This window comes from Convolutriloba macropyga, chromosome 11, assembly GCF_964194025.1.
Source record: "Convolutriloba macropyga chromosome 11, txConMacr16.3, whole genome shotgun sequence".
In the NCBI taxonomy this organism is placed as follows: Eukaryota; Metazoa; Xenacoelomorpha; order Acoela; family Convolutidae; genus Convolutriloba; species Convolutriloba macropyga.
In genome coordinates, this window is record NC_134478.1 from 47,865,098 (window position 1) to 47,880,821 (window position 15,724).

The following is a 15,724-nucleotide window of genomic DNA, read 5'->3' on the forward strand; positions in this document are numbered from 1 at the left end:
TACAACAGGCTTCCTAGTTTCTCTTACGCTGAGTAAAACAGATTATGAACATCTACTTACTACAAACAAAAAGCTAGTTGATGAATTTGAAAATTGCTGAAAACGTCGGCTTTCTCTTTTCTGAAGTTCAAACCTTAATTTGAGACACTAAAGTGTTGAAATGGAACTTTTTTACAACTCAACATTTTCTTTTTCAACGGATCTTCTTTTAAATCTCTTTACAGTATTGAAAGTTGGGGGACATTCATATATTGCATTAGAATTAAATCTCAAACATGTCACTTGATTTCTAGTACTCAATTTGGGATACTTTTTACAGAATTTTTTAGAACCAATAAAGATTGAACGGAAATTTTTGTGGCAACTGAAGATTGTTTATTATCAAAAAACAAAAAATCATGTTTCATGCGAAAAATGACGTCAAATGATCTATTTTTTTTAAAATAAAAATCCCCAAAGGTGATTTATTTCTCTGCGCATCATTTCTCATTTTGTGTATCAATTGAGAAAAAAACGATACTTGAACCCCACTTCCCTTAATTATGAACGCTAAATTTACTAGTTATATCAATGGAATTTAAATCTGCGAGGAAAGATAGAGGGGTTAATTTTTTTGGCTACGTTGATGAGGATAAAACCAATAGGGACCAAGAACGGGTTCCCGCTCATGTGTCGCATTTTCTGTGCTCTATTTTTCGACAATTCCACTTACTTCCAGTTGACAATTAGTCTCATTTGTATTTGCATTTATATTTATATTCTCCAGAATATCTTGCTAAATCATCCCAACAGTTATCAATATTTGAGCCGAAAATGACGAGAGCCGATTCCTATACTAAAGACAGGGGGAGACAGATTGGACTCGCGAAAACCACTGAACTATTGGGTCTTTCCCATTAGAGCCCCCCCCCCCCCATAAAATTATAGCCCTCCCCCCCCCCCCCCCCCCATTATGGTATACTTACCATGATTGGGGGGGGGCTATAGGTTATCTGACCACTAAGCTGGGGGGGGGGCTATAATGGGAAAGACCCGAACTATTTTGATTACCAACTAACCAAATAGTTTGCAAGACTTTTGAATGAGATGGTTGGTAACATTATAGTAGACCAACTTAATGAAAAACAAGCACGATTGTACAATATAAAATTTACCAAAATGTAAAAATGAAAAATGAAAGTAAAATATGTAAGAGTAAAAATGCCCGTAGGACTGCCATACGATGGACACTACAAATTCAGAAATGTAGAAGAATTGGGCACAACTGGCCATTTTGATTGGTTCAAAACTTGGTACGTCTGCAAAGAACAGCCGTGGATTTGTGCGGAGATTGATTAACAAACGCTATGGAATGAAAAAGAGAGCACAGACCCCATTAATGCTCATTGTACAGATCAAATTTGAGAAAAAAATTCGATTCACTGGCAATTTATTGACTATTTTTTTTATATATGATATCAATTAGGTACCGGGTTCGAACTTGACGCCTTGATCAATACTCAATCAGTCATGTAGCCCTGTCACTTTTTAGACATTTTACGTCTTCAATCAAGTATTATGCCTTGATAAGTCTTGATTCAATCTAAGCCAGGACCATATCAGTACTGAATCAGTCTTTGTCAAATTTTGACCAAGTCTTGAGTCAGCCGTGTCTTCAGTCAATTTTTGAGAATATTTTTAGTGTCTTTAGCTCATGTTTCGTTTTTTCACCGAAAGAGGACAGCCAGCTTTTGAAATGAATTGCCCTCCAAAACCTCCAACGTATAATGCGAATTTTCCACAAAATTCCTTTTTACAGTTTGAAAAGTTTCAGAGAATGGAAAATATTTGAAGGAGGCCCAAGTATACAATTTTCATAACCACATCCACTCGTATTGTAGATTATTTGGAAAACATGATTCAAGGTTAATGTGCTAGTTCATTTCATATTGTTTTTAACCAGTTTTATCGGTTAGTTTTACAAAACTCGGACAGAGTTTCCGCCAATTTTAGCTAAATTGAAATTGAATAATTATGCATTGTTTTCCAAAAGTCTGCATTCCCAATTAACCACGCATTATTCAATTCATTTCTTATTTCAGTCAAGACTGGACTCACAGCTCGTAAAGTCGTTGCCAAGGCTTGATTCATTACTTGGCAGGTCATGGACATGTCTTGACTTGAAGCTGGCAAAATCTTGGCCAAAATTTTAAAATGCTCAATTTTTTAAAGTTTTAAAAATCTCTAGCCTTTAAAAGATAAAGCTTCATTCCTTTAAAAGGTTCGAAAATTTAAATCTTTAAATCTTAGTCTTAAAGTCTCAAATGTTGAATAATTTAGCTCAACAATGGTTTGTTAAACCAAGGCGTGCCGGAGTACGTGCCAAAACACCAAAATTGGTCCAGGTAACGTTTAACGGTAACTCAGCTTCAATTTTGGCGGACTAATTTTTTGGGGCAGAAATTATGCTTTTTTTCTTTTCATTTTTTGATTACTTGTACAATTTCAAGTTCAGTTGAGAAAAAATTTTTTAAGTAATTTTTTCACGGGCCGAGGATTTTACATTCTACCAAATTCGCTCCGGAAATCATTAAACAGTTGCAAATCCTGTTGAACTCTCAAATTAAAAACCAACGAAAAGATATCAACTTTTTCAGCCTTGCACGTGGGTTTTCATCGCCAGAAATATTGACAGACCTCGTTTTTTTGTCAACACCTGTTCTACATGTTTTGTCAACATGTTTTGGTTGATCATAATTTAGGTGATCAAAAAAAATTTATTTGAATTAAGTGGGCTAAAATAGTGTAATCGAATTGCATTTCTAAGAGTGTAATTTTTTTCTAAATTTGTAGTGTGTTTCTAAGAGTGTAGAACTTCTCTAAAGTTGTTGTGTATTTCTAAGAGGGCAATTTCTTTAAAATTTAAGTGTATTTCTAAGAGTGTAATTTCAATAAAATTACACTCTTCCACTCTTTTCCCTACTAAAAAATTGACTAAAAAGTGTAATTTTCATAGTGTAAAAAAAGTGGTGTAAAGAGTGTAAAAAAGTGTAATTTCCTCAAAATTACACTCGTACACTCTTTTCCCCGCTATTTAAGAGTGTAAATTGTTTTACACCCTCATTCTCGCTTGATACCGGTGGAATATGGGTGGACGCCTAGGCCCGGGTTTGCATCTTGTCCGTTTGTTCTCACTCAGCTAACTGGATGCCCAGAGAAACAAAACTTGATACACCTTGCCCAGACATGCAAGATCTTGACAGTTAAAAATATGGCACGTGTGTTGGGGGTGGGGTTCAAATAATATGCAAGCATATTATTTGCACATCTCCCCAACACACTTGCCATAATTTTACATAATGAACTACTATGTAGTGGCAGGTTCTCTAAAACTGGGAGAGTTGCATAAAGTACTTGGGGCACAATGGGAAAAGATCCGACATTTTTGAAAATGAGCCACGAGTTTTTCACCAGTTTTTTGCGCTTGGAAGCTTTCAAGGGCAATGATGATGATAGGAAATTCCTCTCTTAACTTCCAATTTTTTCAGGGTGAAAAATCAATAATTGTGAAAAAAAATTGAACAAAAAACGCGGAAATGCCTCACCCTTTCAGACTAATGGTGTAGCCAATTTCCTCAAAATGGCCTGAAATATTTCGGCGCAACCAATTCTGAAGTTTTCTAAGCAGTCTACAATTTGATCATTTGAATATTTCAGTGGAAACTTGAAACCCGGCTAAACATCAAAAAATCTTAGGGTCAGTGCAAATCCGTCGAATGTTACAACACTTTTGATAAATGTTCATAGTTATTGAATCAATAATTTTACTATAGTTGATGCTCACATAAGCGGCTAGCTATACGTTGAAATAAGTGTTCCTGACTTTTTAAATTCTTTTCGAAAATATCGCAGTTGCTGATTTTCAGCTCCAGGCAAATTAAAACTCTTATTGAATGGTGCAAAAAATGCAAAGGTGACATTTCGCAACGGTAGCAATTAATTAATAGTAAAAAAATGTAGTAAAAAGAAGAATGCAAAAACGATCAAAGTTTTGAGAAAAAGCGAAATTGTTTTCTTTTAATGTGGTATAATTTGAACTACTAGCTAACCGGAAAATCTTTGGACCAAAATACTTGAAAAAAATGCTAACTATGCTTGTTTTTTTAGATGATATATGTGACCATCCTACCAATTTCGTGACAAAAGCGTCATCAATAATGTGTTTAGGATTACAGTTGTTGCCCAAAACACTATCCCATCTGCGGAGATGTTTTCCGTTTTCTCATCCAAATTGGTCCAATTGATCTAGATCTCTCATGACAAAGGAAGAAAAGTTCACAAGTGCTCCTGATTTTATGTTTAAAAATGCTCTGCTTTTATAGTGACACTGCATAGGTTCAAAATTAGAGAGACTTTCCTTGATTTTAATTATGAGCCAAACTCAACATACTAGATTTTTTTTTTGATTTCTTTTTTTAATTGAGTAAACATATATTTCTAAAGGGCAAAGAAAACAGAAGAGAAATATTTAGTTAGTGCATGTTGGGTTATGGGTTTTCACAAGCGGAATAAAAAGCGTTTTTAACTAAGTAGAAAAAAATTAATTTTTCAAAATGAGAGAATGACAAGAATGGTATTTTACAGTAGAATTTAGAGACTTACAGGAGAGATGATCTGATTATTAGATCAAGATGATGATTTGATTTTGGGGATGAAAAAGGACTCAAAAATCAGCTGTATATATACCCATTATCAGTGTGAAAAAGTAAAGATACAAAACTAATCTTAGCACCATGATTTATAGTGGGGGTCGCAAGGGTTACCCAATATGGTTTGCTTCTGCAAATCAGTCGCAAAGACAACCATAAATGGAATGCATTTGCACTTTTCTAAGAGTTCATTCACACTTCCCGAGATATCATAATCATTTAATACATGCTGGGAAGATTTTACATCGATTAATCTAACTCTAATAATAGTTATCTAGAATCATCAGTTTGAACCGAGTATTGATTCACTGCACCATTTCTTGAGGATTCATTTATATCAGTATTGGTGACTTGAATCAATTTACCTCTGTCAGATTAATTTGGTAAGTTAAACTTTCTAATAATACTAATTTTAAGTCTTCGACTCGAATCAAAATTCTAACACCCCCACTCAGACTTGAACTGATTGCGTAGAGTCTGTTCCCATCAAAACTGCTCTGAATGTTTCCACTTTCGGAACGGGTTAGGACTTTGTGAAGATGTCCGCTGCCATTTCGTCTGTAGGAAAGTAATGAGTTGAAACAGTCCCATCCTCCGTCTGGTCCGGAATGAAGTGAAACTTTGTCTCGATGTGCTTGCTCCTCTTGTGCATGACTGGGTTTTGGCAAAGTCTGATACAACTTTGGTTGTCCTCTCCAATTGCTATTGGACGTTTCTGTTGGTTGCCAAAATCCTCTAGAATTTGTTTCAGGTAGAGTGCTTCCTGGACTGCTGCTGCCATGCCCTGATATTCTGCTTCTGATGAAGAAAGAGCAACTGTGGCCTGCTTCTTGACACGCCAGCTGAGTGCTGCGCCACGTCCGTTGAGCTTGAAGTAATAGCCCGTTGTTGATTTTCTGTCGTTCACGTCTCCAGACCAATCTACATCACTTTCCCCCACTAAATCATAAATAGCCTCTTTTGTGTAAGTAAGATTTAAACCTTTTGAACCTTGCTCGTGTCCCTCGTCTGGGCTCTGCCCTGTCCGCTTGCTCCAGTGCCTCTTCGAAAAAGTCAACTGTCTGTGAGAAGTCCTCCGTTTCACTGTCTTCCAGTGACTCAGAGTCTCTGAGACACCCTCTTGTTCCAGTAGATTCTTCATCCAGTGCTGCTTCCTCAACATCTGAGGCATCTCGTCTCAGTGTTGTTTCTTGAGTGTTCACGCTCTCTGCGTCATGCCACTCTTCCTCTGTTGCAGTAGATGTGCCCTGCTCCTCTTTGATGCCATCGTCTTGATGACCATCATCTGGGTGCCAGATCCCCAGTTGCTGTGACCCCTCATCTAGTAGATCATGCGTCTCTGTGTTGTCAGGGATTGAGCCCATTTCGGACTCCTTGATGACTACATCTCGAACTGCCACAACCTTGCGTGTTTTGGGTACGTACACCAGGTATCCGTTGTCTCCTTCAGTGTAACCCACAAACATTCCTTCCAGTGCCTTGGGTTCAAGTTTGCTGACATCTCTGTCCCGCTTCCTCATGAAGACCGTGCAACCAAAAAAAGATAGTTTGATAATTAAAAGCTTAGGTTTTATACCTCGCATCAGCTCTGCTGGGCATTTTTCTTCTCCTCGTCTCACAACCAAGTTCCTGATCCTTGTTGCGTGAAGATTTGCTGCTCCCCACATCATCTTGGGAAGTCCTGAGTCAATGAGCAAGCATCTTGCCGTCTCCAGCAGTGTCCTGTTGCACCTCTCAGCTAACTCATTCTGTTGTGGCGTCACTGGTATGCTCTTTTCCTGTAGAATGCTTGCATCTAAGCAGTATGTCTTGAACTGCTCTGAGAGAAACTTCTTCGCATTGTCTTGCCTCAAATTCTTGGGTGTCCGCACACTGAGAACAAATTTCTGCAGGCTGGCCAGTGCTTCACTCTTTGCCTTAAGCTAGTCCACAAACACAAACTTCGTGTACTGGTCTGCAAACACAATGCAGAATCGGAACCCTGACAGTGACTCTACTCTGAAAGGTCCCATCACGTCTGTGAACACCCTCTCCAGCTTCTCTTCTGCTTGGGTTTCTGCCACTCTTGGTACTGGAGTCTTTGTGATCTTGGCCAATGCACACACATTGCATACACTGTCGAGTTCCTCCACTGTCTCTGGTGCATTCCTGACAACATCCGCTTGATTCAAATGACCCAATCGTCTGTGCCACTTCCTTACACTGTCAAGTTTCACGCTGTTGGAACTCATCTTGACCTCCAGAACACTGCAGGATAATTAAAACAAATTATTTTCTTGTGTTAGTTTTACCCGAGTTCCTTTCTGGAGTTTCATGCAGCTGTTTCTTTTCTCGAAAGTGAAGCTATGTCCCCACTCCGTGGATTTTGAGACTGAAGAAGAGTCCGGCACACACAAAACATTTTTGAGTTCGCATTGGAATTCCCCTTTGTTTGAGGGTAATGCTGATCCTCACACAGCCTCTGCCTACCACTTTGGAATCCTCTCCGTTGAGATTTCCGACCACTGATTGAATGGGCTTAAAGTCCAGGAACGCATCGATTTTCGTCATTATGTGATCTGTACAACCACTGTCCACATGCCTGCTGTCTTCCACTGGGTAAGAGCTGCCCAGAGTTCCTCGTCTGGTGAAGCCAATGTTGGACTCATGGCTACTGACTCCTGTTTGCCTCCATCTCTTTGTCTCTTGCATGCCCTGTCCAGGTGACATTTCTCAACACACTTGCTGCATTGTGCTGTCTCCTTCCTCCTGCAGTCCTTGGCAAAGTGTCCTGCGATCCCGCACACAAAGCTTTCTTGGGTCCCTTCTTGAAGTCACGCTTCACAGCCAGTGCCACTGAACCACTTTGTCCCTTGTGCTTCTCTGCTGTGCTCTCATGGAAGTTCTGCAGCCTTTTCCTCAACTCTGTGAAGTTCGTTGCCGGGTTAAAGCTTTCCTGTATAACAAAACTTTCATACCTCATTGGCAGACCATTGGGGACCAAAGCGTTGAAGAGGGTCTCTGAGACTGTTTACCCTGCTTCTTGTAGCCTCCTTCCTCCTGTAGCCTTGTGAGCAACTCCTGTCCTGTGATGAAGAAGCTATCCAAATCCTCGGCATCCTCGAGCTGCAGTCGAGCAGGCTGTGCCACCAAAGTCACCACTGTCGGCGTCTCCACACTCTGAAATCTCTCTCGCAAAAGCTTCCAAGCCTTTGCTCCATCTCCGATGCCGTCATCTCCCATACAGTCATGTCTCATCTGCATGAGGGTTGCTGCATCTAGAGTCAGTGCCAGATTGCACCACACATTGTTCCGTTTCTCCTTGATGTCTGCAAATTCCTTCTCATATGCATCTTTCAGCACCTTGTGGTTCATCTTTCATCATTGCTCGCCCCATTGGCTAGTGGTGCAGGCTCGTTGGGTTGCTCCTCTGTCCCAAGTAGTGATTTGTAGAGTCCCTTCGTCTGCATCATTGCCAAAAATCTTGTGCTCCAGATTGGAAGGTCCTGTGCCTTTCCTGTGTTGGTCAGCAGCTTCACTGTCTGTTGGTCGATCGTGTTTTGAGCAGGCAAAACAGTTGTGAAAAAAAAACTAAGCAGAAAAGGATTATGACTGTCAACAACAAATTAGTTTTGTTTTAAAAATTAGTTTTAATACTTAGAAAATTGCTGGGCCCATAACCTGTTGGGTTATAGGTTTTCGCGAGCGGAATAAAAAGAGTTTTAAACTAAGTAAAAAAAATTAATTTTTCAAAATGAGAGAATAACAAGAACGGTTTTTTACAGTAGAATTTAGAGATTTACAGGAGAGGTCTGATTATTAGATCAAGATGGTGATTTGATTTTGGGGATGAAAAAGGACTCAAAAATTTGCTGTATATATGCCCATTATCAGTGTGAAAAAGTAAAGATACAAAACTAATCTTAGCACCATGATTTACAGTGGGGGTCGCAAGGGTTACCCAATATGGTTTGCTTTTGCAAATCAGTCGCAAAGACAACCATAAATGGAATGCATTTGCACTTTTCTAAGAGTTCTTTCACACTTCCGGAGATATCATAATCATTTAATACATGCTGGGAAGATTTTACATCGATTAATCTAACTCTAATAATAGTTATCTAGAATCATCAGTTTGAACCGAGTATTGATTCACTGCACCATTTCTTGAGGATTTATTTATATCAGTATTGGTGACTTGAATCAATTTACCTCTGTCAGATTAATTTGGTAAGTTAAACTTTCTAATAATACTAAGTTTAAGTCTTCAACTCGAATCAAAATTCTAACAGTGCATAAATATTTCCAGGAAATTCTTTTAATCAACCGCAACAAAATGAACTAAAAAAAATGCAACGCAACTTGTCTAAATAGAGTCACAGAATTCTCATAAACATCAATATTTGAAAACAGGATATCTTTTATTCTCTGATTTAGTTTGAAAAATCTTTTTAATGTAAATTCTTTCAATAAAAAAAAGAAAGTGATGGGCAATCTTCTGAGTTACATATAAAAACATACACAAACGAAAATTTTTCAAAGAGTAAGAAAACACTTTCAGTCCTTCAAAATAATTATAAAGCCATATTAGTGAAAAGCAAATTTTTAGAATAGTAATTACAACAAAAGTACGCTTTTGTTGGGATCAGTCGAATACATTCAAATACAAATGGGAAAAATTGAAACACTTGAACAGCAAAAGTATCAACAAAAGTATGCTATTAGAGGAACCAGTTGCAGAATTCAAACATAAATGGGAATAATTGAAGCAGTTGAACAGTTCTTACGATTTCATTTTCCCACTTCTGTCATTTATTTTCAGGGTTCAAAAAATACAGCTACAAACATAATTCAGACTCAAAATTTTATTATGCTAACCAAAGAAACTAGGTGACCTTTATTTGATAAAAAAATATCTCTTCTGTTGGCAATGTTATTAGCTGAGATCCTAAAAAAAAATTAAAAGTTACATTATTTTTAGACTCATTGTACACAAGATAAAGATTCCAATAATTTTGCACGATTGTGTTGTTCCTGAAGGCAAACAGAAAAGGGGGAAAAATCTTGTTAGGGCTTTTAGGATTTGCGGAAAATAATCATACTTCTAATTTTTTTTCGGTTCCGTTAAAAAACTTATATTTCAATAGTAAAAATCGCAAGTGCAACTCAAAATGAAAGCCTGCTGTTGTTATCTTTCAACATAAAACTAGTTTAGTTTGTTCTGTAAGGTTTCTCCAATTTGATCTCTGAGGGATTTCTGATTTCAATTACTCACTGTATGGATCTACATTTAAGCTTTTTTCAATTTTCCGATTGTTAATAGATTGTTCTACAAAGCAGAACAGTACCAGAATTTTCTTATGAAAATATCAGCATTGGCCTTTTTGCAAAACTATTTGTACGAATTGACGCCTAAGGAACTTCTAAAGAACTTCATTACTTTGGACAATTTCTCCTTACAGATCGAATCCGCCAATTCTTTTACAAAAAAAATATTAAAAGCTTACCTTTGTGTAGTATCACTAGTTTTCACTTTGAATTATTATCAAAAGTCCAAATGCTTTCCTGTATTTTTTGTTATTTTTGTGTTAACCAACCCATTCTTCAGGACTTTTATATGGCGAGATATCACAAGAAGAATTTGGCATGATTAATATGCAAAAAAATTGCAGGCGACTTGCAAACTGTCGATTGGTCACCGAATTTGCAAAGATCTTGTAGCTAGCCGTCGAATAAAAAACAAGCACAAGAAATCATCAATGCTTTTGGTAATTAGAATCGTCATTACTTTACTATGAAAAGAAGTTTCTGTTCAGGCTTAAGTTTTGAACGCACGAATAGTGCATGAAGATTTTTGACCGCACGAAAGTCTGGTAATGCACGAAAGTTTGCTGAACGCACAAGAGTCTCTACATGAACACATAAAAATCTGGACATGCTCACTTACGAACGCGCAAAGAACGCACAAATACTTTGAACGCACGAAATTCGGGGAAAAACACACGTGTTTTTACGCATAAATAACGCCCGAGAACGCAACAAAATTTAGTGAGCGCTCAGAAGTCTGCTGAACGAACAAAATTCTGGACATAAATACACAAAGGTCTGGTCATACTCTCTTTTGAACGTAAAAAAAACACACAAAAGTTTTGAATGCTCGAAAATCGGGACATGTTTTGTCTGGGACGCTCTGGACATACCTACCATAGGTCTGACACCTGAGACTTCGAGTCGTTCTTTTTTTCTTGGAAAACTTTCCTCAGAATTGATTTCTTGCTTATTTTACCAACACTTTTATAATTACCTTAATGAATGCGGTTGTTCATTCCTTTTCAGTTCAAGGTCTGTGTGACGTAAACAGCAGTTTGTGAACTCAAATGTGCAATGTCAAGGTTGGTTTGTTTATCCTGTTGCGTTAATAGTGCTCGGTCCAATTAAACAAACTAGGAAAAGATTGTTCAATAAACAATTTCTGCAGTTTTCCAACCTTTCTGTTGACGAGTTCACGCAAACAATATGTTGCTCTGGTTTCTTCTGATCAATAGTAAGTAAATACATCCTGCCCTGTTCACCTCATTTCCCAGGTTGAGGTCCAGGCCCAAATTGACTTCTGATCAGACCCAGTCGAGCGCACACCCATGTGTTCCCAGACCGAAATTACAGGGTCTTTTCCAAAGTTCGAGCGCACTACGGTCTGATCATGGTCTGGAGATGGTCTGATCAGAGGTCATTTTGGACTGAAAAGTCTGATCATAGGCGGATTCGAGCGCACTTGGGTCTGATCAGAGCCGACTTCGAGCGCAATTGGGTCTGATTAGAGGCGGATTCGAGCGCAATTGGGTCTGATCAGAGGCGACTTCGAGCGCAATTGGGTCTGATCAGAGGCAACTTCCAGCGCAATTGGGTCTGATCATAACCTCTTTGAGCGCACTTGCGTCTGATCAGAGGCGACTTCGAGTGCAATTGGGTCTGATCAGAGGCGACTTCGAGCGCAATTGGGTCTGATCAGAGGTGACTTCGAGCGCAATTGGGTCTGATCAGAGGCGACTTCGAGCGCAATTGGGTCTGATCAGAGGCGACTTCGAGCGCAATTGGGTCTGATCAGAGGCGACTTTGAACGCAGGATAGTCTGATCATAACCTCATCGAGCGCACTTGGATCTGATCAGAGGCGACTCCGAGCGCAATTGGGTCTCATCAGAGGCGACTTCGAACGTTTCTCCGTTAAACTTCCGTGATCTAAAATCTCATTGAAAATCAGGGTCCGTCAACACTCAATTGGCCGCAAGCGACCAAAAAAAATACAAAAACACCGATAAAATCAAAGAAATAAAATCAAAGCATCATATTTGAAAATAAAGACATCAGAATTGATTTTTTTCGTTTTTGACCCAAAACATGAAAGTGTTAGTTTTTTAAGACCAAATGGACTATGGTTTAAGGTTTTTGAGGTCAAAACGAAAAAAAATCAAAGAAAATGAGAACACATCAAAGAAACATATGAGCATCGTATTTGAAAATAAAGACATCAGAATTGATTTTTCTTTTCGTTTTTGACCCAAAACATGAAAGTGTTAGTTTTTTAAAATCAAAGAAAACGAGAACATATCAAAGAAATATATGAGCATCGTATTTGAAAATAAAGACATCAGAATTAATTTTTTTTTCGTTTTTGACCCAAAACATGAAAGTGTTAGTTTTTTAAGACCAAATGGACTATGGTTTAAGGTTTTTGGGGTCAAAACGAAAAAAAAATCAAAGAAAACGAGAACACATCAAAGAAACATATGAGCATCGTATTTGAAAATAAAGACATCAGAATTGATTTTTTTCGTTTAAACTCAAATAAACGTGGGAAGTTAGTTGACTGAGCCTGGACCGTGATGCCTAACAAAATATGACTTAGCCAAAAACATTTAAAATCTGAATTAGCTGCAAATAAAGATAATAATATTTAATTTGAATTTTTAAGATTGAACCCTTTTTGAAGTCATTTCTCATGTTTTTATAAAAAAAATCATCCTAGCTACTGGGGGCATACCGTTTGCGGTCAACATAACCATAATAAGTACATGGTCAGTTACATTTTCCCAGTAACTCCATCGTGTAGGATTAGACAGATATCTGAAAACCTAAGAATATTCGGTTCTTTCCCAATATGCTTCCCAACATCTGAATGGTCATATAATGTACAGCTCCTCCCCCACCATAGTAAATATACCATTATGCGGGGTTATAATTTGTTGGCAAATATAACGAGAATTATCCGATACCATTTTATCATTACGTATCAGATAATGTTTTTCTGATATAACTTTGTAACACGCTTTGTCGAGTCTGTCAAGAAATCTTGTCAAGAACAAAAAATAATTAATATGACGAAAAAAATGATAAAGCAAAATCTACACCCAATTTTTAAAATAATGAATCAGGAAGTTAGAATAGTTATCAAAAATCACCTGCAATTTTTCTGTTGTTTCTATTAAATAAATTTGAAGCAAAACACTTCTAAAAAACCTGCATTTTGAAAAAAATATTCTGTAAATTACCTTTTTAGACAGGAAAAACGTTCTCATGAAGCATTTAGAAGATTTTTTCCTAGCTAATTTTTAAAACTCTTTCCCGTCGTTCGTGTTCAATTTTGGTTCTTGGTCTTTTTTGCGCCGTGAACGCGACCGAGCTGCTGAAACCGTGTTGATAAAGTTACCTGAACTGTGCATTTGTTTTGGGTATCCGCGCGCTACGTGCACGCACGGTAACTGAAAGTACCGGCAATCTTAGATAAAATGTAAAATTCAGGTAGTCCTCTTGTCCCAATTATCTGCAAATTACCTGCACAGGCTAAAATTAAGGTAAATTTACCTGCACATTTTACCCTAACTTTTCTGTTAATTTAACTCCACAGTAAGGGTACTGTGAAATTAAATTACCTGAAAAATTAGGGTAACATGTGCACCTGTAGTCGTATGTTGGTATCTTTACAATTTGATTTTTCGAACGTCGTCTGTAGATCTGGTAAGGCACCCTCTAATTTTTGACGCATATTTTTTTCTTTAAGGATTATCTTCTTTCAGAGAAAACGTTTTTTTAAAGACTTTGGTACAATTCAAGGCTTTGGTACCATTGGTTCAGGAGGTGTGTCTTTGGTTTTGTGTACAAAATTTATCTCCTTTTCAAAACATTCACGCTTTCAGAGTATAAAAGTTTTTTTATTTTCCAGTAGTGGATTTACGGGTTTTTCCAATTTAGTTAGAAAATTATTTGAAAACATTTGAAAATTATTCCATAGATAAGAACTATAATGGTATATGACAATCTCAGCCAATTTATGTATAATTATGAAAACTTTTCTTCTTGTGTATTTAAGTATGTTATTTTCATGAAATTGTGCGTGTGTGTGCGCGTGTGTGCGTGTTCGTGTGCGAGAGTATGCGTGTGTGTAAGTGTGTGTGTGTATGTGTGTGCGTGTGTGTGTGTGTGTGTGTGAGAGTCGGTGCGTGGATGTGCGTGTTTGTGCGTTTGTGTGTGTTTTTGTGTGTTTTGAGTGCATGTCTGTGGTATTCGGGTAGGCGATTGCTTGCAAGTGTTTTGTTACCGAGCAAATAAAAAAAATGAGCAACCTATCCCGCGGAAAAAGTTTTGCGCAATTTTGGAGAAACGAGCAACGATTTATCGGAATAAAATACGTTCTATTTTGCGTACAACGGGCGGAAAAAGTTCGCTTATCCCAATTTTAAGTTAACCCCCACTACATAATGGATCAAATAAGACGCGTTTGGGCTAATTATTTTTAGGTTTCAAAAACGAACCGATGACGAATCTTAGACTAAGGCCTGTCAAATATGTTGCTATGTTTTTCGTTCAGATGCAGTTTGCTTGTGGCCTTAAAATTTACGTGGGACAGTTACTTTCTCGATGAGTTAAACCTTTGATATTATGTTTCACATCTATATTTTTTTGTGCCGCGTTATTTGTGGCTCCGTGAGCCAAGTTATTTATTAAACAGCTCAAATAGAACAACGTGGAATCGATTGTTCTCTGTTTATAAAGACATCATTTAAATTCGCATTTTATTGTATCAAGATAATGCGTTAACACTAATTGATAAAAGCAGCTTGACCAGATACAATTACGCTCACAGTTTTGCTACATACCTCCGTCAACCTGCTTTTTGGATCTTACTATACAATCCCGAAACACTAAGACAAAAAGAGGAGGAACGAAAAACAGATAAAGAGTTCTTCCTCGAGTGTTCCAGCCTAGAATGTTAAGATCTGAATGGAGGGATTAGATAATTTATGGGATATGTACAACATCATTGCCCAGGGCGATAAATCAATTGCAAGACGAGTTGTAAAGTTTCAGAGCAGTTCCATGAGGCAAATTTGCTTTCCAACCTAGGTAGCATCAAATATCAATTTTTGGAGTGTTTTTCAGTTTATTTCCGTTCAACCACAACCCACCCCGTACAAACATTTTTGCTAAAAAATATCGAATTTGAACGTTTTTGGTAAAAGCAAAACTAGAGTTGAACGAACTGCTTTGTTTCTTGGTAAAGTTGAATTTATCAGACTTCATACGTCTTAAATTGTGCGAAGCACAAAAGTTTGAAAGATTGACCAATTTCGAACAAAATTGTATAAAAAATTGTATAAAAAAAGTTTATTAATTTCGGATTAAACGAGTGCTTAGAGTTGCCGACTTGAATAAAAGCCAAGTTGGTCAAGTTTCTTTTTTAATTTTGCAAACGAAAAAAAATCAGAATATAACTCTGATATAGTCCGAGTTTGCGCTTCTTCTTGGATTTACCTGAATAATGTTGGATTTACCTACTTAAGGTTACATCTCACCACTCAAAATCAGGTTTACATTGACCTACTCAAAAAGATCAAGCCAACGTCAACCTAACTTGGAAATATCAAGACCAAAAAGGGAGGAACTTGAAAAACAACATGAGGCAAAGCTGCGCCATTCTAGACAAAGTCTTGAGAGAGCGTTTAGATGATTTTTTTAATATGATGATAGCTCATTGCTTTGAACAATAAACGGCGGATTACA

The 15,724-nt window shown here is 37.5% G+C and overlaps 2 protein-coding genes across 2 annotated transcripts in view; both read left to right on the forward strand.

Moving 5' to 3' along the window:
• Positions 1-1,504, forward strand: part of LOC142349576 (uncharacterized) — a 72,313-nt gene extending 70,809 nt beyond the window's left edge. The window contains exon 6 of the mRNA XM_075401229.1: positions 1,211-1,504. Within this exon, the coding sequence (XP_075257344.1) occupies positions 1,211-1,338 (128 nt within the window). The 3' untranslated portion in view covers positions 1,339-1,504. The remainder of the gene's footprint in view (positions 1-1,210) is intronic.
• Positions 1,505-11,106: 9,602 nt separating this feature from the next.
• Positions 11,107-15,724, forward strand: part of LOC142349657 (uncharacterized) — a 33,218-nt gene continuing 28,600 nt past the window's right edge. Inside the window, exon 1 of the mRNA XM_075401376.1 lies at positions 11,107-11,211. Within this exon, the coding sequence (XP_075257491.1) occupies positions 11,184-11,211 (28 nt within the window). The 5' untranslated portion in view covers positions 11,107-11,183. The remainder of the gene's footprint in view (positions 11,212-15,724) is intronic.